This window comes from Arvicanthis niloticus, chromosome 22 (assembly GCF_011762505.2).
Source record: "Arvicanthis niloticus isolate mArvNil1 chromosome 22, mArvNil1.pat.X, whole genome shotgun sequence".
Classification (NCBI taxonomy): domain Eukaryota; kingdom Metazoa; phylum Chordata; class Mammalia; order Rodentia; family Muridae; genus Arvicanthis; species Arvicanthis niloticus.
In genome coordinates this window covers 49871493-49894876 of record NC_133429.1, presented here as the reverse complement: position 1 = coordinate 49894876, position 23384 = coordinate 49871493, and the positions used below count along the sequence as shown (strand labels likewise).

At 44.9% G+C, this 23384-nt stretch overlaps 1 protein-coding gene across 5 annotated transcripts in view; it reads left to right on the top strand.

The window, feature by feature from the left end:
* The window catches only part of Rbms2 (RNA binding motif single stranded interacting protein 2), a 45798-nt gene that overhangs the window by 2737 nt on the left and 19677 nt on the right, over nucleotides 1-23384 (top strand). The window contains exons 3-4 of one of the 5 annotated variants that reach the window (XM_076920593.1): nucleotides 343-438; nucleotides 708-794. The exons of 1 other annotated variant lie outside the window; for it this stretch is intronic. In XM_076920593.1, the coding sequence (XP_076776708.1) occupies nucleotides 729-794 (66 nt within the window). In that variant the 5' untranslated portion in view covers nucleotides 343-438; nucleotides 708-728. Of the gene's footprint in view, nucleotides 1-342; nucleotides 439-528; nucleotides 795-23384 lie in introns of those variants that run through there. 3 more of the 5 variants (XM_076920592.1, XM_076920594.1, XM_076920595.1) reach the window with 3 other exon arrangements.

Here is a 23384-nt window from a genome sequence, read left to right as displayed (position 1 = left end):
GGCAGAGTCAAGAGGGTCCTTTTACATCAAGCTTGAAATCTTTAAAAAATTATGTTATTCCATTTATTTATCTTTGTATGTGCATGTGTGGGCATGTCACATTGGGTGCTGAGGTCAGGAGAGAACAATTTTTGGTAGCTGGTTCTCTCCTTCTACCATGTAGATCTGGGGACCCCAACTTAGGCCTGGCAACCTACTAAGTCATTTTGCAGGCTAAGTTTGAAACCTTGTAGCTGAGATCTCAGGGAAAGAAAGCTTCAAATCAAAACAAAACCACAACAAAAAAAAAATTGTCTTTTCATTGATAATAGGGTAATTGTCTTTTTTTTTTATAATAATCAGAACTTGTTCATGGAGAAATAGAACTCTTCTTTCTATCTTGAACTAAGCCTATGAAAAACAAACCAAAACAGAACATCCCGGGCATTAGGACCCAGTGTAAGTGGCTTGTCCTGACTTTGGGTTAACTTCTCTCAGTGACGTAAGGAGCAGACCTAGCTCATTCTTCCCCGCAGCCCCCCCCCCCACTCCCTCCCTCTCTCTCTCTCTCTCTCTTGCTTGCTCCTTTTCTCCTCTTTCTCCTCCCCCTCCCTTCTCCCTTCCCTCCCTCTTTCCCTCCCTTCCTCTCTCCCTCTCCCTTTCCCCCTCCCCTTCTCCCTCCCTCTTTCTCCCTCCCTTTCCTTCACTCTCTTCTTTCTCTCTCTCAGCTCCGTAACAGTAAAGAAAAAATGCTGTTATCAGTGACTTCCAGGCCTGGGATTTCGACTTTTGGCTATAACAAGAACAACAAGAAGGTAGGAAAAAGTGCTTTTGGGGAATCCAGCTACTTCCTCTCCTAGGGATCCCGGAGCGCCCTTGGTTTTAGAATTCTCCTTTAAGAGGGGAACTAGATTCCTCTCTTCCCCCTTCAGCGCCTCTCCTTCCCCCGCGTCTTCCCTGCCTTTTTGCACCTGGTTCTGGAGTTAAAGGAATTTAGAGCAGAGGTTTGTGAGTCTGGAGGAGGAATAAAAACAACCAACTTTGCAAGTTTGTATCTTCTGAAACGAAGTTAGTCTGACTGTCTGCTGCTGCGCTAATGGTCCTGGGGATAGTCTGACAACTCAGACCTTGTCCCTAGGCTTACTCCCAGCAAGATTATTTTATCATTTTGGTTAATTGCATCCACCCTTACCCCCGTCTCACTTCGCTTTTTTACTCAACCCACCAGATAGCTGAAATTACAGGTAATCTGAGAGGAGAGGTTTCAAGGCTCGTCTAGAATTGAGTGTGTGCTTCTAGACAAGAGACCCTACCCCACCCCACCCATCCTGGCAGAGGAATTTGGGGAGATAACATGCTTTGGGATTAAGGCAGAAAGCTCTGTGATTCTTTGGGTCATGCCTTTTGAGAGGATACTTGGAACCCTGCAGATAGCCAGGCTTAGCAAGGATCCTTGGAGTCTTTATAATTAACCCCTGGCTGCCTGAGGAATTAAGGTATGTTTGAGTGAATGAATAGCCTGGAGAGAGATGGGCAGGCTTGTCCACATTTGCCAGAGAGTATCCTTGGTAGTTTCTTGGTATTTCGTGGTATGCAGTGCTGGAGGAGGAGCTTTGAGCCATAGCAGGAAGGCTCTGAGCATTACAGCTGTTCTTAAGAACACAGGTGGTGTAGAGTTCTATGCGTGTTTGATGGAATGTTGGAGGTGGGGAAAGAGTCATATCCTTACTATGGACCTGAAAAGACCATTTCAGAGACTCGAATACTAGTATCTCATCAGGGCAGTACCCCAGCAGATTTATTTTATGTGGCTTTTATTCTGTTTATATGCTTAAGAAATAAAGCTCAACAGCCAGGTGGTGGTGTACGCCTTTAATCCCGGTACTCAGGAAGCAGAAGCAGTCCGGTCTCCGTCTCTAAGTTCAACAGCAACCTGGTCTACAAAGCAAGTTCCAGGACAGCCAGAGCCACAGAGAGAAACCCTGTTTCAAAAAAATTAACAAACAAAAACAAAAAAAGAAATGAAGCTCTATGCACATTTTTGATTACACATACACACACAGTATATGTGTGTATATATATATATATATATATACATATATATGTGTATATATATATGCACACACATATATATATGTATATATATGTGTGTGTATATATATAATGTTTTAATAGGTATAATGTATTAACTGATGTCCTTCTAATATATATAATTCATTATATATTTATAAACAATTCTATATATATATATATATATATATATATATTTCACTTTATATGTATATTATTGTCTTTATTGTCCTCAACTCTTTATAGTACTGTATAAAAGTTTCATTCTCTTTATTTGTTAGTTTTTAGGTTTTTAGACATGGTCTCCCTCTTTGCTCCAAGTTGGCCTAGAACTCACTCTGTAGCCCAGGCTGGTCACAGAATCACAGGCATGAATGAGCCACTGCATCTTGTCCTTTCTTTCCTCTCTCTCTCTCTCTCTCTCTCTCTCTCTCTCTCTCTCTCTCTCTCTCTCTCTCTCTTTCTTATCTGGTTTTATTATATAGCCCAACTGACTCTCAAACTTGTAATTCTCCTGGCTCAGCCTCCCCAAGGCTCCTACTACACAGCTTTTTTTCTGATTCTTTCTCCCCTCCAAGTTTCTCAGGATACCATTTAGAATAAAAGGAAATGAATTTTCTCTTTCAGGTTTGTTTGTTTGTTTGTTTTTTGTTGTTGTTTTGTTTTGAGACAGAGTTTCTCTGTGTAGTCCTGACTGTCCTGGAACTCACTCTGTAGACCAGGCTGGCCTCGAACTCAGAAATCTGCCTGTCTCTGCCTCCCAAGTGCTGGGATTAAAGGAGGTTTTTACGTATTTGAATATATCTAAAATGTCTTTCTCAGCTCTCTTTGCCTTTGGAGTATGGGAGATGTCTAAGATTTAGATTCTTTATTTTCTTCTTTTTGTTTTTTTGTTGGTGCTGATGCTGGGGATGGAACTTGTGGCCTTGCACATGCACTTGGCAACTAAGCCAACAGCCAGATGTTTAGATTATAAGTGTAGGAGAACTCGGGGACCAAGAGATAGGACTGCAGATTTCAATTTAATCTCATATCTCTTTCTGATAATTTATAAGGTCTGGGAAACAGTTCAGGAAATACTGGCAGGGGATAGGATGGGAGCGGAGAGCAGCCTCATAGTCACTAATTGTATTTGCCAAGAAGACCTTGGGGGATGGTGGGATGGCCCTGTGTGTGAAAGCAATTGGCATTTCAAGCCCCAGGTCCCATGGTTGAAGGAGAGAATCATTCCCTTCCTGAAATTGGTCTTGCCATCTGCACACACAGAGTGTGGCATGTGTACTCACAGACACACACAGATATACACTAATGATGATGATATAATAATAATAATAATAATAATAATAATAATAATAATAATAATAAATTTTAAAAAGCCTGGGGGGGCGGTCTTTCAGGACAATTCAGTTGGCAAAGGTCATGCCTTCAAGCCTGAGACCTATCTCAGGACCTACATTAGGTAGGAGACTCCCACAGGTTGTCCTCTGACCTCTATGTGCACACAATAAATTAAAGTGTTAAGTGAAGAGAACATTCTTTGGATTCTTACAAGCCAATGTTCTGAAACATCTGAGGAAGCCATATTTGCACATTGTGCACATTGTGGCTGTGCCCAAGACTGATTCTGTGTGTGTATATGGGCTTGTGAATTTAAGGTATATGAACTGAGACTGCTAGACTGTTCTTTATCTTGGTGTCGACATAGAGAGTTTGGTGCATTTGTTCTTGTTTCAGAGAAGTGTTTCAATGTATTTTCTCATGTTAATCTGTGCTTTTTTGGAGTGGGCTGGTTGGGGGTTGGTCTGGTGCATTTTTGCTTCTATGTATCCCTAGTTGGCTTGAAACTTACTCTGTAGCTGTGTAGACCGAGCTGCCCTGGAACAGTTTGAGGCCAACCTGGTTTACATAGAGAGAACTTGTCTCAAGGAAAACAAGCAAAGCAGCCTGGATGAGTGGTGCACACCTTTGATCCCAGCTGAGAGAGGCAGAGGCAGGTGATCTCTGAGTTCTAGGCCAGTCTGGTCTACAGAGTGAGTTTTAGGACAGCCAGGGCTACACAGAGAAACCCTGTCCTGAAAAACCAATCTTCCTGCTTCAGTCTCCAGTTTCCAGGATTACAGGCCAGCATCACCATGCAAAACAATCCATGCAATTTTTCGTTTTAATGTATTTGGGTGTTTTGCCCACAGGTATGTCTGCATGCCACATATGTGCCTGGTGCCTTTGGAGGCTAGAAAGGGTGTTAAATTCCCTGAAACTGGAGTTATAGACAGTAGTAAACCACTGTGTGGGTGCTGGAACCCAACCTGCATGCTCTGAAAGGAAAACCAGTGTCCTTAACTGCTGAGCCATCTCTCCAGCCCAATTTGTGCACGTTTTAACCTAAAATTAAACATTTCAAAGATCCTGGGCCAGGCATGGTGGCCTTCTGTGAGTTTGAGGCCAACCTGGTTTACATAGAGAGAACTTGTCTCAAGGAAAACAAGCAAAGCAGCCTGGATGAGTGGTGCACACCTTTGATCCCAGCTGAGAGAGGCAGAGGCAGGTGATCTCTGAGTTCTAGGCCAGTCTGGTCTACAGAGTGAGTTTTAGGACAGCCAGGGCTACACAGAGAAACCCTGTCCTGAAAAACCAAAAACCAAAAACCAAAAAGTTTTTTTTTTGTTGTTAATTTTTGGCGAAAAATCTAAAATGTACACTTTTTAAAATTAAAAAGTAAAAAGATTTGTCAAAGTCCTGTAGTTTCTTACTCAAATCTGACTCCTGGAGGAGAATGAGTGACATTAATTTGCTGTAGGTGTTCTTTCACCCTGTCTCATGAAAACAATAAAACTAAAAAATAAGGCTCTAGTTTTGATTTTTAATACCTTGCCCTGCCCCTTGAAGCCAAAAAAGCCATGAAGTGAAATACATGTTTATAAAAGGAAAAAAAATTTACATTATAGTTCTAGCTTCTATAATAATAAAAAAAAATGCTTATAAGAGCTTGCAGGGTGACTCGGTGGGTGCTTACCACACAGCCTGAGGATCTGAGGATCTGAGTTCGGGTCCTAGAATCTGTGTAAGAAAGCTGGATGAGGTGGTACAAGTCTGTATCCCAGCACTCCTGTGGCAAGATGGCTGAACTTCCTGATAGTTCTCTTGCCAGCTCTCCTGGTGGATACAGAGCAGCAAAAGTAATAATATCCTGCCTTGAAGTTGGAGGAGAGAACTGTCTCCTGTGATAAGTTAACCTCTGATCTCCATACTCATGCTGTAGCATGCACACACACAATAAATGTTAATTCCAAATTTAAAGGATATAGTAAAAATGGGAAGCTTATTAGCAGACTGTTTGCCTAGCACCCCTAAAGCTCTGGACTAGCATAACTCCATCATAGAATAAACCAGTGTGATGCGGGCCTGTAGTCTCAGCACTTGGAAGGTCCGTGGTCACCCTGGGTTACATAGACAACCTGCAATACCCAAGACCCTGTCTCCATACAACAGAAAGGCTGAATGTGTTTGTGTGTGTGTTTTAATCCCAGTATTTGGGAGGCAGAGACAGGTAGGTCTCTGAATTAGAGTCCCAGGACAGCTACATATAGTGAGACACTGTCTTAAGACAGCAACAGCCAGATGTGGTAGCATGCGTCCTTAATTCCATCCAGCACTGGGAAGCAGATGCAGGTGGATCTCTGAGTTCGAGGCCAGCCTGGTCTACAGAGCGAGTTCCAGGACAGCCAGGACTACACAGAGAAACCCTGTCTCAAAAAGCCAACCAACCAAAACAAAATCAATACTAACCAAAATAAAGCAGCAACAACAAAAAACGAACAGGGGTTGAAAAGATGGCTCAGTGGTTAAGAACATTGGTTGTTCTTCCAGAGGACCTAGACTTGATTCCCATCCACATGATGGCTCACAGTTATCTGTAAATACTGTTTTAGAGGATCTGAGGCAGCCTTCTGACTTTCACAGAGACCAGACACGCAAACGGTGCACAGACATCCATGCAAGCAAAATGCTCATACAGATAAAAATGAATCAAAAAAAACAAAAACAAAACAACACACACACACACACACACACACACACACAGAGACCACTTGGTCCTTTTTTTTTTTTTTTTTTTTTGGTTTTTCGAGACAGGGTTTCTCCGTGTAGCCCTGGCTGTCCTGGAACTCACTCTGTAGACCAGACCAGGCTGGCCTCGAACTCAGAAATCCGCCTGCCTCTGCCTCCCAAGTACACATACATTCTTGCAGGTAAAGCATTCACACATAAAAAACAATAAATAAATCTAATGCCACCACCAAGTAGGATTAGGCTGAGTTAGGTGGCCTGTCCCTATAATCCCCAGCCATCAGGGCAGGAGGCTAAGAATCCCAAGACTAGCCTTGACTACGAAGCGATTTTAAAGCCAGCCTGGGCTACGTGGGACCCTGTAAACCCTTAGGAAAACAAAAAAACAAACAAACAAAAAAAAAAACAAAAACAAAAAAAAAACCAAAAAAACAGCGAAGAATCAAAAGAAAACACAAATAGAACCAGGATTGTTTTATTTCGAACTGTCTCATATATTTGACTTTATCAAGGGAAGATTTCTCTTGAGTAGTTCATGACAGTCATAACTTTTTAAATTTATTTTGTGTTTAGAGACAGTCTCAAGTAGCTCAGGTTGATCTCAACCTTGGTAAAGTGGCTAAGGTGGCTTGGAGTTCCTGACCCTCCACCTCTCAAGTCCAACGATTCTTCTTGCATGTGGCACCATGTCTTATTCTGTGTGTGTGTGTGTGTGTGTGTGTGTGTGTGTGGTGTGCTTGTGCAAGCCAGTAGCAGACATTGCAGCCAGGCTGGCTTTACCAGTGAGCTCTGGGGATCCCCTTGTCCCGTCCCAGCACTGGGGTTAATAGACATGTGAGGCCATGCTTGGTTTTACATGGATTATGAGGGAAATGTTTTTGGTTTTTTTTTTTTTTTTTTTTAATGTCAAGAATGTTTTGCTGCATGTAAGTGTGTACCACATATATGTCTAGTGTCCGCAAAGGCCATGAGAAGGTGTCAGATCCCTGGAGCTGGAGTTACAAATGGTTGTGAGCTGCCATGTGGGTGCTGGGAGCTGAATCTGGGTTTTCCCGAAGTAACAGCCAGTGCTCTTAACCACTGAGCTATATGACCCAGCCACTGGTGCTGGGAATCTGAACCCAGGTCCTCGTGTCCTACTGAGCTGTCTCCCCAGTCTTTATTTTTAATTTAATTTCTTTATTTGTCATAGCGATAGTAACATAGTCAAATATAAGGACAAGTGATACAAACTTATAATCCTGGTGACTCAGGAGACTGAGACAAGACTGTAAATTCAAGGCCAGTCTTGGCTCTGTGAGACTTTGTCTCAAACCAAGAAAGGGAGAAAACAATGGAGGGGTTAAAAGCATGTCCTACTTTTGCAGGAACCAGAGTTACATTCCCAAAGCCCACCTCACATACCTTACCTATAAATCCAGTTCCAGAGGGACTGGAAGCCTCTGGCCTCTGTGGGTGCCTGCACTCAGGAGCCAGGAGCTCATATTCATACAAACTCACTCTCTCTCTCTCTCTCTCTCTCTCTCTCTCTCTCTCTCTCTCTCTCACACACACACACACACACACACACACACACACACAGTCACAGACAGAAGACAGACAGACTGTGACACACACACACATATACACACATGGGGGGTTCAGGAGACAGGCAGGCAGGCAGACACACAAGAGATCATTACATTTTTTTAAAGTTAAATTTTATTTTAAATGATGTATAGGTGTGTGGGTATGTGCATGCATGTATAAGTGCCTGCAGAGGCCAGGGGTGCCAGAGCCCTTAGATGCAGACTTACAAGCAGTTGTGAGCCACCGGGTGTGGGTGCTGGGAACTGATTTGGATCCTCTACAAGAGCAGTATGAGTTCTTAACTACTGAGCCGTTTCTCCAGCTCCTAAAACTGATATTCCTTCCTTCCTTCCTTCCTTCCTTCCTTCCTTCCTTCCTTCCTTCCTTTTTTAATGAATGGGATTATAGGTCCATGTTAAAACACTTTCTTAGCTTAATCAAGGCTCTGGGTTCTATTCCTAGTACTAAAAACATAAATCGATAAATAAAAAAACTAAAATCAGCTAATAAAGGCAGTCTTCTTTCTTGGGATGTTAGTGTTAAATTTCTATGTATTGGAATTAAAATAGCTACAAAAGGGAAGCAAGCTTGTCAGCATTTGCTTGGAATCCAGGCATGTTGGAAACGGAGACAGAGTACACGGTGTTTGACATCAGCCAGCCTGTTTTCAGAGCAAATTTCAGGCTAGTAGAACAAGACTGTCTTAAAGAAGGAAGGAAGGGAGGAAGTAAAGGAGAGTAGGATGGAGGAAGGGAAGTAAGGAGGGAGGAAGGGAGGGAGGGAGGGAGAGAGGAAAGAAGGGAGGGAGGGAAGGAGGGAGGAAGGGAGAGAGGAAAGAAGGGAGGGAGGGAGGGAGGGAGGGAGGGAGGGAGCTGTGTGTAAGTATAAAGTTACAAAATGGCCTAGGCATGTCTTTGATCCCAGCACTTGGGGAGAGGCAGACAGATCTCTGTGAGTTTGAGGCCAGCCTGGTCTACATTGTCACTACACCCTGATGACTCCTGCCATAAATGTGAAAGGATGTGCTAAATCCAGGACAGCCAGGGCCTCAAAATACCAAGTGGGGAAAAAGTTACAAAATGGAAAAGTGTGGATTCCAAAAAGGCTTCAACAAGATGTTTTAACAACATGATCACTTAAAAAAAAAAACAAAACTAATGGCCCTGAGGTAGATAAACACGAAGCAAGAAAGGTTAGTGTGGGTCTTGAGACTGTGCCTTCATGTTATGCAGTGCAGGCGGGAGATAGGTGAGCTAGACGGAACTTCTGGGGATCTGAAGGAATCTGAACTTGTGAGGCTTCTAACCACGCCTTCCTTGACATCATCTCCCTGGCATCTGTTGTTAAATTTAACCCTTCACAGCAACAAACATTTCTCTAGGAAAAAGAAAGGGAGTGACTACTTTTGTCTTCCCTGCCCCCGATCCCACGTGTCTGCTTTAGGTGAGCACATGTTGGGGGCCTCAGGACTGAGGTGGCGATCTTTACCAGACAAGGTCTGGTGCTTGAAGCAGAGCTCAGCCTTGTAGACTCCGGCTCGCTAGCTTGTTCCAGGGGTCCCATGCCCCACTGCCACCTTTGGAGCCTGAAGTCACAGGCAGGTGGCACACAAGCCCACCTGGGATTTGTGGCATTCACACGAGTGCTTGGCATGATTTCTTTACCTGATGAGCTATGTGTGTGGTGTTTGAGATGGGTCTCTCTGTAGCCCAGGCTATCCTTGAGCTGAAGATAACCCTCTGTCCTTATCTCCTGATCCTGGGGTTTTAGGCATGCACCATACTGCCTGGCATGGGACTGTTTTTAATTTGAAATAATTTACCTTCCCCATAGATTTTGCTCATAGGCGTGGTGATGTTCATATATAATTCAAGCACTTGGAGAGGTCCAGGCAAGAGGGCAGTGAGTTCAAGAGTAGCCTCAGCCATGTTCTTAGGTCAAGGGCACTCAAAGCTACATAAAATGTGTCTCAAAATTTTTTTTTTTGCTGTGCAGTGGTGGCACATGCCTTTAATTCCAGTACTTGGGAGGCAGAGGCAGGCAGATTTCTGAGTTTGAAGCCAGCCTGGTCTGCAGAGTGAGTTCCAGGACATCCAGGGCTACACAGAGAAAACCTGTCTGGAACCCCCCCCCCCCAAAAAAAAATTTATTTCCTGCCCCACATGTGTCTCAGTCCACATAGACTTCCACAGTTTGGCCTGACTGCTCTGTGGGAGGAGGCTTCAATCGTCTCTCCCGGCTCCTAGGTCAACAGTCATAACCTTTGGCTCTCTTACCTGCTATTATGTCTTCTTCCTCTTGAGTGAGAAATGATCTGTTTGCAGCAGAGTGCGGAGACCTCTTCCCTCCCACGGTTTGGTGTTTTTGTGGTTGAAGGCTTACCAGGCCAGAGCTCTATAGAGGTACGACCCTGTTCCTCTCTCTCTTCCATTTTAGTCCAAATTGGTGCATCACTTGGCCTATTGAACTTCTTAAGCCAGGGGTGGTGGTGCACACCTTTGTGAGTGGTGCCATCCCTGGGCTGCTGGTCCTGGGTTCAATAAGAAAACATGCTGAGCAAGCCAGTAAGCAGCACCCTCCATGGCCTCTGCATCAGCTTCTGCCTCCAGCTTCCTGCTCTGTTTTAGCTCCTGACCTCCTTTGATGATGAACTGGGCAACATGGAAGTGTAAGCCAAATAAACCCTTTCCTCTCCAACTTGCTTTTTGGTTATGGTGTTTCACTGCAGCAATAGAGTCCTAATTAAGACAAATTGTTAACAGTGTAGTGGGGGTATCCTGTGACAGAGCTGACCATGTCTGTGGGGGGAGCGTAGTGGGGGTATCCTGTGACAGAGCTGATCATGTCTGTGGGGGGAGCGTAGTGGGGGTATCCTGTGACAGAGCTGACCATGTCTGTTGGGGGGAGCGTAGTGGGGGTATCCTGTGATAGAGCTGACCATGTCTGTGGGGGGAGCATAGTGGGGGTATCCTGTGACAGAGCTGACCATGTCTGTGGGGGGAACATAGTGGGGGTATCCTGTGACAGAGGTGATCATGTCTGTGGGGGAGCATAGTGGGGGTATCCTGTGACAGAGCTGATCATGTCTATGGGGGGAGCATAGTGGGGGTATCCTGTGACAGAGCTGATCATGTCTATGGGGGGAGCATAGTGGGGGTATCCTGTGACAGAGCTGATCATGTCTGTGGGGGGAGCATAGTGGGGGTATCCTGTGACAGAGCTGATCATGTCTGTGGGGGGAGCATAGTGGGGGTATCCTGTGACAGAGCTGACCATGTCTGTGGGGGGAGCATAGTGGGGGTATCCTGTGACAGAGCTGATCATGTCTGTTGGGGGGAGCGTAGTGGGGGTATCCTGTGACAGAGCTGATCATGTCTGTGGGGGGAGCATAGTGGGGGTATCCTGTGACAGAGCTGACTATGTGGGGGGAGCATAGTGGGGGTATCCTGTGACAGAGCTGACTATGTGGGGGGAGCATAGTGGGGGTATCCTGTGACAGAGCTGACTATGTGGGGGGAGCATAGTGGGGGTATCCTGTGACAGAGCTGACTATGTGGGGGGAGCATAGTGGGGGTATCCTGTGACAGAGCTGACCATGTCTGTTGGGGGGAGCGTAGTGGGGGTATCCTGTGACAGAGCTGATCATGTCTGTGGGGGGAGCATAGTGGGGGTATCCTGTGACAGAGCTGATCATGTCTGTTGGGGGGAGCGTAGTGGGGGTATCCTGTGACAGAGCTGATCATGTCTGTGGGGGGAGCATAGTGAGGGTATCCTGTGACAGAGCTGACTATGTGGGGGGAGCGTAGTGGGGGTATCCTGTGACAGAGCTGACTATGTGGGGGGAGCATAGTGGGGGTATCCTGTGACAGAGCTGACTATGTGGGGGGATTGTGGAAGGACTTTGGAACTTTGGCCTAGAAAAGCCATTGAGTGTTGAGAGCTCAGTGGGAGTTTGGAAGATAAGAATGTTGAGTATGGAGGCCCGGCTCATGAAGTTTCAGAGGAAGTTTAAAGACTATTAATGATGAGTGAGTAGTGGTGCACGCCTTTATCCCAGCACTTGGGAGGCAGAGGCAGGTGGATTCAAGGCCAGCCTGGTCTACAGGATGAGTTCTAGGACAGCCAGGGCTACACAGAGAAATCCTGTAAAAAAAAAAAAAAAGAAAGAAAAAAAAGAAAAGAAAAAAAGAAAAGAAAAAAAAAGACTATTAATGGCATTTGCTATTTTGAGTTAAGATTCTGCGATTCTTGTCAGCTGGGGCCAAAGCAATTGCAATTAACAAGAGGCCAGCACCACTGAAGTGAAACCTTTGCATTACTGGGACAATTGATGCTGGTTAGCTGGAGCTAACCAATTAGCAGTGATTAAGAAGAAACCAGCATCACTGAGGTGAAGTCTTCTGGGACTTCACCTAAGAGCGTAGAGAAGCTGTGTTCCAGAGGCAGCCACGGTTGTACCTCATGCTAGCAGTTGGCAGTGTGTAAGAATCACCCAGGTGGTACTGGTTTTCGAGGCATGAAGGGGTCATAGAGAGCAGCTGAGGCTTGGCACTGTGAGAGCCCAGGAGAGGCCATTGGTCAAGGTGCAGCCTCAGTGGCAGTCGAAAGCCCAGGACTGAAGGAGTCATGCAGAGAACTTGAGACGTGGTACCATGAAGAGAGCCTATGAGAGGCTATTGGTGAAAGTGCAGCCCAGTTGCAGAGGGAGACCCAGCATTTTGTAGATGCCAGGACAACAGGATGATCGCCAAGAACAGCAGCACCTGTGGAATAGAACCTGTCACAAGACACGCTGTGTGCTACAGAGGACAAAGCTGGAGAAGTGACCTAAGCCCTTGGAGAAGCCCAGAAGATCACGAGTGGATCCCAAACATTTGACATTAAGTTATTTATATTGTTTGAGTTTGGTTTTGCTTGGTTCAGATTGTGATTGTGCCCGGATTCTTCCCTCTTTCTTTTTTTTTTTTTTTTTTTTTTTTTTTTTTTGGTTTTTCGAGACAGGGTTTCTCTGTGTAGCCCTGGCTGTCCTAGAACTCGATCTGTAGACCAGGCTGTCCTAGAACTCAGAAATCTGCCTGCCTCTGCCTCCCAAGTGCTGGGATTAAAGGCGTGCGCCACCACCGCCCGGCTAGGTTCTTCCCTCTTGAAGAAGGTATTTGATTTTGATTTTTACAAGAGCCCACAGCTGAAAAACTTTGAACTTTTAAAAGAGATTTTGGATTTTTAGAGAGATTAGATTTTTTTTTTTTTGTTTGCTTGTTTGTTTGTTTGTTTGTTTGTTTGGTTTGATACAGGGTCTCTGTTTAGCACTGGCTGTTCTGGAACTCTCTAGAACAGGTTGGCATAGAGTTCACAAATACCCGCCTGCCTCTGGCTCCCAAGTGCTGGAATCAAAGGTGTGTGTGTGTGTGCCACAACCACCCAGGAGATTGGATATTTTAAAGAAATTGAAATTTTGATGTGTTTGTAAAAACTGGGATTTTATCTATTTATTTTATTATTATTTTTTTATTTTTTGTTTATACCTATTGCTGCCTGCCCTCCTAGTCCCCGCCTCACACAGTTCCTTCCATACCCTCTCCCCTTCTCCTCTGAGAGAGTGGGGGGTCCCTTGGGTATTCTCCCACCCGGACTTTGGCACCTCAAGTCTCTGCAGGGCTAGGTACATCTTCTTCCACTGAGGCCAGACAAGGCAGTCCAGTTAGGGGAGGGTATTCCACAGACAAGCAAGAGCTTTAGGGATAGCCCCTGCTCCAGTTGTTCCCGGCCCACATAAAAACTGAGCTGCACAGCTGCTACATATGTGCAGGGGGCCTAGGTCCAGCCTGTGTATGTTCTTTGGTTGGTGGTTCAGTCTCTGAGAGCCCCCAAGGGTCCAGGTTAGTTGACTCTGTTGGTCTTCCTGTGGAGTTCCTATTCTCTTCTGGGCTCTCAATCCTTCTCCCAACTCTTCCATAAGAGTCCCTGAGCTCCATCCAATGTTTGGCTGTGGGTCTCTGCATCTGTCTGTTTTTTAGGCAGCTGCTGGGAGGAGCCTCTCAGAGGACAATCATGCTAGGCTCCTATCAAGTGTCCATCATGTCAGGGATTGGTGCTTGCCTGTTATTTATGTTTTTATGTGAAATCTTGGGGATGAATAAGGGAAGAAGGAAGGGTTGTGGCTTAATAGCAATGTGTCTGTGTGTCAACTGTACAACAGGTCAGTCGTACTAGCTGGTTTTATGTGTTGACTTGACACAAGCTACAGTCATCAGAGAAAAGGCCTCTGTGAGATCCAGCTGTAAGGGATTTTCTCAATTAGTGATCAATGGAGTAGGGCCCAGCCCATGGTGGGTAGTACCATCGCTGGGCTGGTGGTCCTGGGTTCTATAAGAAAGCAGGCTTAACAAGCCATGGGGAACAAGCCAGTAAGCAGCACCTCCATGGCCTCTGCATCAGCTCCTGCCTCCAGGATCCTGCCCTGACTGACTTCCTGTCCTCACTTCCTTTGGTGATGAACAGCAATATGGAAGTGTAAGCCAGCTTTTCTCCCCAACTTGCATTTGGTCATGAATGATGTTTTGTCACAACAAAGAGAAACCCTGACCAGGACAGGTGGAATGTCACCAAGTGCAAAGGGATGTTGTTTTGTTTTAACTTGTAAATATGAAAATGTTTCCTAGTGTAATGCTTGATAGACAGTTGACTGAATGTATAACTGGTAGTTGAGGCATTATTTTGTTTTCCTCTGATTTAGTGTTGCTGACACTTGGTACTGATCCTGTGTTATTAGGGAGGCTGGAGAGATGGCTCAGCAGTTAAGAGCACTGACTGCTCTTCCAGAGGTCCTGAGTTCAATTCCCAGTAACCACACAGTGGCTCACAACCATCTATAATAGGATCCGATGCTCTCTTCTGATGTGTCTGAAGACAGATACAGTGTACTCATATACACAAAATAAATAATCCTTAAGAAAAAAAAAAAAAAAAAGAAAGGGTTTTGGGATCTTTTCCCAGTGATAAGAGGTTTCATGAGTATTTACTTTGTGTGAATTTACTCTTAGTCATTTAGATCCTCATTTCAACCTGGACAGTTCATATACTTTGATTACAACGTTTTGTTTGTTGTAATTCCTGTCATTTCCTTTTTCTTTCTGATGTTCATAATTTATATTTTCCTGTCATTTTTGTTTTGTTTCTTTGAGATAGGTTCTTGTTGCATAAGGTTCAGGCTGGCCTGAAACCCAAGTTTCTCTTGCTTTAGCCTCCTGAGTCTGCCTACCACTTTTTGATCTTTTAAAAAATTTATTTTATGTGGGTGGTGTTTAGTCTGTCTATGTATCATGTGCTTACATCCTGGAGGATGATGCTGGATCACCTGGAACTGCAGTTACAGGCAGCTGTGAGCTGTCATGTGAGCACTGGGAACTGAACCTCAGAACTCTACCAGAAGAGCCAGTGCTCTTATCCCCTGAGCTATCTCTCCAGCCCCATCTGCTTATATTTTGTGTTATTTTATTTTTATTCTACTTTCTAGATGGTTCCCTTTAGTCCATCTTCCAGCCTTAGAATCAATATTTTTGAAATCTAAAATCACATTTTTCTTTCAACAGGTGTTGTCCTTACAGTTTCTGTGTATTCCTGTTTGTTTGGTTTTGTTTTTTGAAACAAGGTCTCACCCTAGTCCTGGTCTAGGAACAAAAGCTGGAGCTCCTGCCCCAGCCTTGCCGATGTGTGCCAGGCTGTACATTCCTATCTTTGTTGAAAATTCTGCTTTTGCTCCATAGAAGGGATTATTTTTGTTTAGACCTCTCACAACTCTTTCCTCATGTTCCTGTGTTTCCTTCCCCTGTGCTCTTTTTCCTTCTAGTCCTATTTTGATTTTCTTTTTGTTTTGGTGTCTGACTTCATAGGCTTTCTTCTAATTATGTCTCATGGTTTGGGGCTGTTTAAGTGGAAGGCATTAAAAGACCAGATGGAAGCATTCTTGGCATGGGAAGTAGTGGGCTTGATTGTAAAGTAATCAAGCTGCAGCACAAGGGAGTGAGAGAGTGCTGAGGGTTGCCGTGTGCCAGGCATCTTTGTTGAGTGTGTTAGTTTTTCAGAGAGAGAGGTGGCGCCAGAGACATGGCAGCATGTTTTGGGCTTGGTACTTATTTCTATCCAGCTGTGCTTGGTGATTATAAATTGGGAATCTCTGCATTCTCCCCAGAGAATAAGCCAGTTCTAACAAGCTTAGTCTTGCCTATATTCTCAGCACCCATGAGGCTGAAACATGTAGCAGGAGGACTGCTGCAAGGTAAAGGGCAGCCTTGGATACATAGTTCCATGCTAGCCTGGGCTACAGAGTGATATAAATAATGGCTGGGCATGATAGGACACACTTTCAATCTCATCACTTGAGAGGTGGATACAAAAAAAGTCAGCAGTGGCTACATAGCAACTTTGAAGCCAGTTTGGCCATTACTAGACCTTGTCTAAAAAAAAAAAAAAAAGTCCCAAACCTAGAAATTGGAGCTAAGGTTAAGGTGTTGGGTTGATGGCTGAGAATGAAGTGGGGGCGTACAGGCTGGATTGGCCCACAGCTGAAGGGGAGAGGGGGAGAAGCTTTGACAGTGTCCCACAGGGATGAGAGTCTCGCTTGGCTTGGTCACGGCTGGCTCAGCTTGCTTGTTTGGGTTGGTGGTGGTCTCCGTGGCAGAGAGGTTTTCTATGGGAGGTTAGTCAGCAGCTCTGTAGGCTAAGGCCTGCGCCACTGTTCCCATGGCGAATCCCGAAGAGAAGCAGTCCATGGTCTTAAGATGTTTATTGTCATGGCGGAAGTAGGTGAAAACTGTATTTCAGTCTCCTCAGGGCAGGCCTGAGGTTAAATATCTTTTGCAAGAAGGAAGGTCTGGGAAGGAAGCTTAATTGCTAAGCCACTTTGGCCTTTAGGTATCTCATTAATATGGAGATCTGTCTTGAGGTTCCTTGGCCTGTAGTCATGCCCTCTACCTGTGGAGGGGCATTGCCTAAAGTACAGATCTATGGAGGGCTGTGGCCTTGTGTCCGGGAGCCTAGAGTCTGGGAGTCTGACAAATGCCTACTGTCCCTTGCAGAGGACTCTGCCAGGTCACCTGCTGGGTCACCGAGTTTCAAACCTAGCTCAACCAGAAATCAGGCTGCCTTTCACGGTCCTCCAGCAGGGTTTGCCTTGTATAAGCAAGTTGTTTGCTACTGTAGATCAGATCTCAGCTTTATCACCATCTCTCCAGTTCTGGGATATTATTGTCTCTTTATAATAACTTTAAGGGCTGGAGAGATGGCCCAGTGGTTGGGAGCTCTGGTTGCCTTTCCAGCTCACGGCTGTCCGTAGCTCCAGTTCCAGAGGATCTGCCTTTCTCACATACATGCAGGCAGAACACCAATGTGCTTAAAATAAAAATAAATTATAAAGTAATTTTAATTGTTTAAATGTGTGTGTGTGTGTAGCTACAGAGGCCAGAGGCATTAGATCCCCTTAGAGCTGGGATTATAGGTGGTTAACTGCTGGAGGGTTGTAAGCCATTGGATATGGGTGCTGAAAACCAAAGGCATTTGGAAGAGCACAAAGTGTGGTGGTGTGCACCTTTAACACCCGGCACTCAGGAGATAGAGGCAGGTGAGTTCCAGTGAGTTCCAGACCAGCCAAGGATCCATAGTGAGACCCTGCCTCAAAGGCAAAAAACAGGCAGTAAAGCCCTCCTTCCAGCCCATCATTGTCTCAGGTTTATACTATTTTGTGTATGTGCATGCTAGAGACTGAACTAAGGACCCAGTGTATGCTAGGCAATCGCCCATCAGTGAGCTACCCTCCAGTGCCCATCTCACTGTGAGCTTTATTGCGTCAAAACAGACCTGGGAACTCATAGGTCATTCTCCACTGATGAAATGAGTCAATTCAAGCCAGATTAAAGTAGAGAAAGGCAGGTTTATTGGGAAGCTGTTCTTGGGTGGGTTCACTGGTCCCAAGGAAGGAGTCTAGGGAAGTCGTGGGGGAGGGAGTCATGGGGAGGGAGTCATGGGGAGGAAAGACTTGGAGGAAGGGAAGAGAGAGGGAATGCTCATAGGAAGAGAAAGAAGAGGGGACCACATTGTCTGGGTTATATAGGGAGGAGCTTCTAGGGTTGGCCAAGCCCAGCCCCTGGGCTGGAAAGTTCAGGGAATAGAGGTTGGGGATGTGCCAGCCATACCTAGTGGAGGCCAGGTCCGCTTCGGTATGTTAAATATATACCTCAGCCTCTTGTCCCTGGTCTGAAACCCAACAGGAACTTCTCTACTATTTAAAATTATCCATGATCTTTTGTACTGAGAAAGAAACCTTGAACACCTTGCCGCAGCCTAGAAGATTCTGCCTACTTTTCTCTTCATTTTATCCTGTATCTAGTCCCCTTATGGCGTGGTGGAAGGAACACTTTACAACTTTGACCATGTCTCTCCCTTTTTCTGAAATGGTACTTTTCTTTTCAAATTGTTTTTATTTGGGGTGAGGGGAAATGGTTTTTGTTTTGTTTGAAACAGGGTCTCACTGTATATCCCTGGCTGGCCTGGAACTCACTTCTGACCAGACTGGCCCTGAACTGGAGATCCACCCGCCTCTGCCTGCTGAGTGCTGGGATTAAGGAATGACCTACTTCTTTGGCTCTCTAAATAGCCAGGTTCTGCCGCTCGGTTTTGGAGTCTTATATAAAGTGTGAAGTCACCTTTCTGAAGAGCCTGATAAAAGTAATAGGTTGCTACCCTGTTCTATTTCTGCGGTGTTGGAGATGGGGTCTCCTGTGACCTAGGTAGGCCTGGCTAAGGGTGACCTCAAACTCCTCTTTCTGCCTCTGCCTCCCAAGTGCTGGGATTAAAAGCGTGCACCGCCACTGCCCGGCTAAAAGTGGATGTTGTAATATTAATAAAACTGATCTTCAAAAAGTCCTTTATCAGTTTAGACCTGCTGGCTTACTTCTGTAACCCTAGCTCAGGATGCTGAAGGATGTGGAGTCTAAAGCAGCCTGGGTTTCACAAGGTCTGTGTCCAAGAACAACAGACAGTTTACATCTCCAGACCACTGGATGTTGTTCTAATGCTAAATCTAGAACCAGACAGACTCATCTCCCAAGATACCCTAAACCTAAACTGTTAAGTATCAAACTCTGGGACAAATGGCTGAGGTACCTATGGAACATATCAGATCAAACCTGGTGGCCATATTCTCCCAGCATCCCTCAGCCCCTACCCGTTACAGGGTCTTCCTGGTTTATGTACACCTACCCTTACCCTGAACTCTCCAGCCAGGGTACTGGGCTGCCTTCCCTATATATTCCAGCCATCTTGGGTACCCTTTTGGGCCTCCTGACTCTTGCACCTGGTTCTCCCTTCTTTTCCTTCTTTTTGTCTCCCTCCCTCTCTCCACATGGTTTAGCTCAGTCTGTTCATGTCTGCTCTGCATTCTCTGAGATGTCCCTGCCTCTGGCTATGCTCTCTCTTTATCTACAGTAAATTTCCTCCTCCAGGGTACCTGGGAAGCAGTCATGGGCTTTTCTTATTTCATTTTTTCACAAACAAAAACCTATGGACTTTTCTCTGTGGGAGATGATCTGCCCTCGTGAACTCTCCAATTTGCAGTGCCAGAACTGAGGGTGGGCTCCTTGCTAGCTGCCAGGTCTCACATTTTGAGAGGGGAGTTATGCTGCCTGCCTGAATCTTTTCCTCCTCTCTTTCCTTGTTTTTCTCTTCTGGGTTCTCACTGTTGTCCAGCCCCTCCCCAGAGACAGAGTTTCTCTGTGTAGTCCTGGCTATCCTGGAACTCACTCTGTAGACCAGGCTGGCCTCAAACTCAGAAATCTGCCTGCCTCTGCCTCCCAAATGCTGGGATTAAAGGCGTGCGCCACCACCGCCTGGCTTAGCCTTGAACTTCTGATCTTCCTGCCTTCGATTCCCAAGTGTTAGGATCATAGGTGTAAATCAGCACTGCTGTTCTTTGCCTATTTTTAAATCTTATTTAAGACTGGATTTAAGCATGTTTTAGAAATAGACTTCTTGTTTTATAAATAGAGGCTTGTAGTTGGTGAAAATCATCGACAGCTCCAGGTTAGAGGGACAGCAGTGTGGACAAGTAGAGACTTGGGAGCCATGTGACACAAGTCAAAATTAGGGGTCTGGACCTTGGGAACTCAGTAGCTAAAGCACTTGTCATGCAAGTGTGAGGACCTAGAACCCAAGTCAGCTGGGCTCTCCAGATCTCCCTCAATCCTAGGGCTCTACTGGCCGCCTGACCTGGTGTGTGGAGCAGGGAACAAGAAAGAGACCCTGTCTCGAGGACAGTGAGGTCCCACCCCTGAGGTTGTCCACTGACCTGCACATACATGAAAAGGCACATAAGCACCCATATTCAATATGAATGCACGGACACCACACATCACACATACACACACATGCACACACTCACAATACTCCACATTTACTATGTAAACTTGAGACTAAAGGAGGTATTTTAGGGTTTCAATGCTGTGAACAGACACCATGACCGAGGCAACTCTTGTAAGAACAAAATTTAATTGCAGCTGGCTTACAGGTTCAGAGGTTCAGTCCATTATCATCAAGGCGGGAGCATGGCAGCATCCAGGCAGGCATGGTACAGGAGAAGCTAAGAGTTCTCCATCTTCATCTGAAGGCTGCTAGCAGATTACTGGCTTCCAGGCAGCTAGGATGAGGATCGTAAAACCCACACCCACAGTGACACACCTACTCCAACAAGGCCATATCTTCTAATAGTGCCACTCCCTAAGCTAAGCATATACAAACCATCATAGGAGGATTGAGGCCAGCCTGGCATATACTGTGGGAGCATCTCAAATTTTTTAAAAAGGCAGAGGGCCAGCAAGTAGCTCAGCCGGTATAGGTGCCTGCTGCCAAGGCTAGTGAACCATGTGTGATTCCCCAGGATCTACAATGCAGAAGCAAAGAACCAGCTCCCTCAAGTCGCCCTCTGACCTCTATGCTCTCATGCACACACATATGTGCACAAACACACATATACACACACGTGCACACACATGCACACACAGGATTAAAAACTAAAGAAGAAAAAGCAATGTAAAAACAAGAACACAAAACCATGTCAACAGGACAGAACAGCTGGAATTTTTTACTCTGATAATTATGCATTTCATAAAATTAAAGAATAATTAATATTGTATATGAGAACAGGGATACTATGGTTGATTTATTTAAAATTTTTTTAAAGCATTATTTAAAATGCTTTAAAAATTTTTTTAAAGCATTATTTAAAATGCTTTTAATCCCAACACTGGGGAGGCAGGCAGATCTCTTGAGATCAGTGCAGCCTGGTCTATAATGAGGGCTACACAGAGAAACCTTCTCTTGAATAACTAATTAATTAAATGAAATTTTAAAACAATAAAGCAGAGCTTTATGACACCTGTGTTTGTATTCCCAGCACTTGGGAGGCAGAGCAGAAGGATCATGAGGTAGGATTTAGTATCTTAGTATTCTATCGTGGTTTTTTTTTTTGTTGTTGTTGTTGTTTTTGGTTTTTTTTTTGGTTTTTTTTTTGTTTGTTTGTTTGTTTGTTTTTTGTTTTTTCAAGACAGGGTTTCTCTGTGTAGTCCTGGCTGTCCTGGAACTCACTCTGTAGACCAGGCTGGCCTCGAACTCAGAAATCTGCCTGTCTCTGCCTCCCAAGTGCTGGGATTAAAGGTATGCACCACTACTGCCTAGCCAGGTTTTAATTTTTAATTAAGAACTATTAATTGTGTGTGTGTGTGTGAGATCATGTGGTTCTCTTGACCTGCCTTTATTTGGGTTTGAACTCAGGTTGCCAGGGTATGTAATAAGTGTCCTTACCTGCTGGGCCATTTCACCAGCCTGGTTCAACATTTTACTTAATTGTTTTTAATAGATTATGTTAATTATACATGAGTTTCATTTTACTTTTTTTTTTAAATACAGAATAGAGTTTATTCAGGGCATGGTGAGAAGAGTTAAGAGGGTAGTAGAGGCAGAGAGAAAGAGAGAGAGAGAGAGAATAGAGACGTAGAGAGAGGGCCATGCGCATGTGGAGAGGTGGGGGAGGGGAATGGGGAGAAGGGGGCAAAGGTTAGCAAGAGCTTTACTTTTTTTTTCTTTTTTAAAGACAGTGTTTCTCTGTCTGTCAGACAGTAGCTCTGTCTGTCTGTCTGTCTGTCTGTCTGTCAGACACTAACTCTGTAGACCAAGCCAGTCTTAAACTCGGAGATTCTCCAGCCTCTGTGTCCCAAGTGCTGGCTCACAGTGACATTTTGTACATCTATACGACACATTTCTCTCTCACACACAATTTGTTACCGTCAGTCCCTTCCCTCCTCTCAGCTATCCTCTTTCTAATTCTGTGTCCCACAGAGCTCCACCAGGGTTGTTTACAAGCCTGTGGGTGGAGAGTTTGTTTATAGAAGCATGTGCACTTTACCAGTGGGTATTCCACTAAAGCAAATGTCTACACAGCCGTCAACATTTACCCTTTTCTGAACTCTCTGTTCTTGTCCTTTCAAGGGAAAATGTAGACGTCTTTTCAAAGCTTCTCTCCCAGGAATTGCTTATTGCTTCATGTTCCTTAACCACTTTGCTTGGACCCTTACTAGCACATACTTTTCCTTTTTTCTTTCTATTTTTATTTCATATGCATTGATGTCTTGCCTGCATGCATGTCTTTATGAGGTTATCAGGTCCCCTGGAACTGGAGTTACAGACAGTTGTGAGTTGCCATGTAGGTGCTGGGATTTGAACTCAGGTCCTCTAGAAGAGCAGTCAGTGCTCTTAACCACTGAGCCATCTCTCCAGCTCTGTCACACACTTACCATTCTGATAGTTTTCTAGGTATCAAGCTCTAACTTGTAAGCTCCTTGTGGGAGTGTATTTAAATACATTATGGGCAGACATGGTTGGGCACTCAGCCAGTGAGGCTGACCCAAGAGGAGTCTGAGGTCACCCTGGGCTGTATAAATAGTTCACATGGGCTTATATGAGCAGTGCAGACTTCGAAGACACTCAAACAAGCAGAGATACCTAGAAGAGGCTCAGGCCAACCCATCTGCCTGGAAAAGACACTCCCTAACCTACTGAGCTGGCGGCAGGTTGTGTGGACAGCTTTTTGGACACATGTGCTGGGGTGATATAGCTGTCTTTGAGTCATTTCTGCTTCTGTAAGTAGCCCATCACTCATACTTTTGTTCGTGACTCCAATAAAACCCACTGGTTTACCAAGTCAAACTTTGAAAGTTGAAGGCCTGCCTGAGCAACTTAGCTGGTGCCTCAAAATAAAAAGTAAAAAGAACTGAAGATGTAGCCCTAGCCTAACATATAGTCAAGGCCGGGGTTCAATCCCTAGCACCAACAAATTAAAAGGCATTGTGAGATAGTCCACCTATTCTATTAATGATACCTCACAGGATCAATCAGTACTCACATGGAGTCGGCAATTCAAGAATTCACTGAAGGACTGAAATAGCCCAGAGGGTCTCATGAGCAATTAGTGGAGAATCCGTTACTGCACAGAGAATGTGGACCTTCCCTTATTTGGAAGTATTATGACTTGGAACCCAAGCAAAAGTATTTATTTATGTTGCACAACGTAGAGGCACTAGGTTCAGGACATATTGTATACATCATTCATATGCAGGTTGCCGTCATAGTTACAGTCAGACCACTGGGTGAATCTG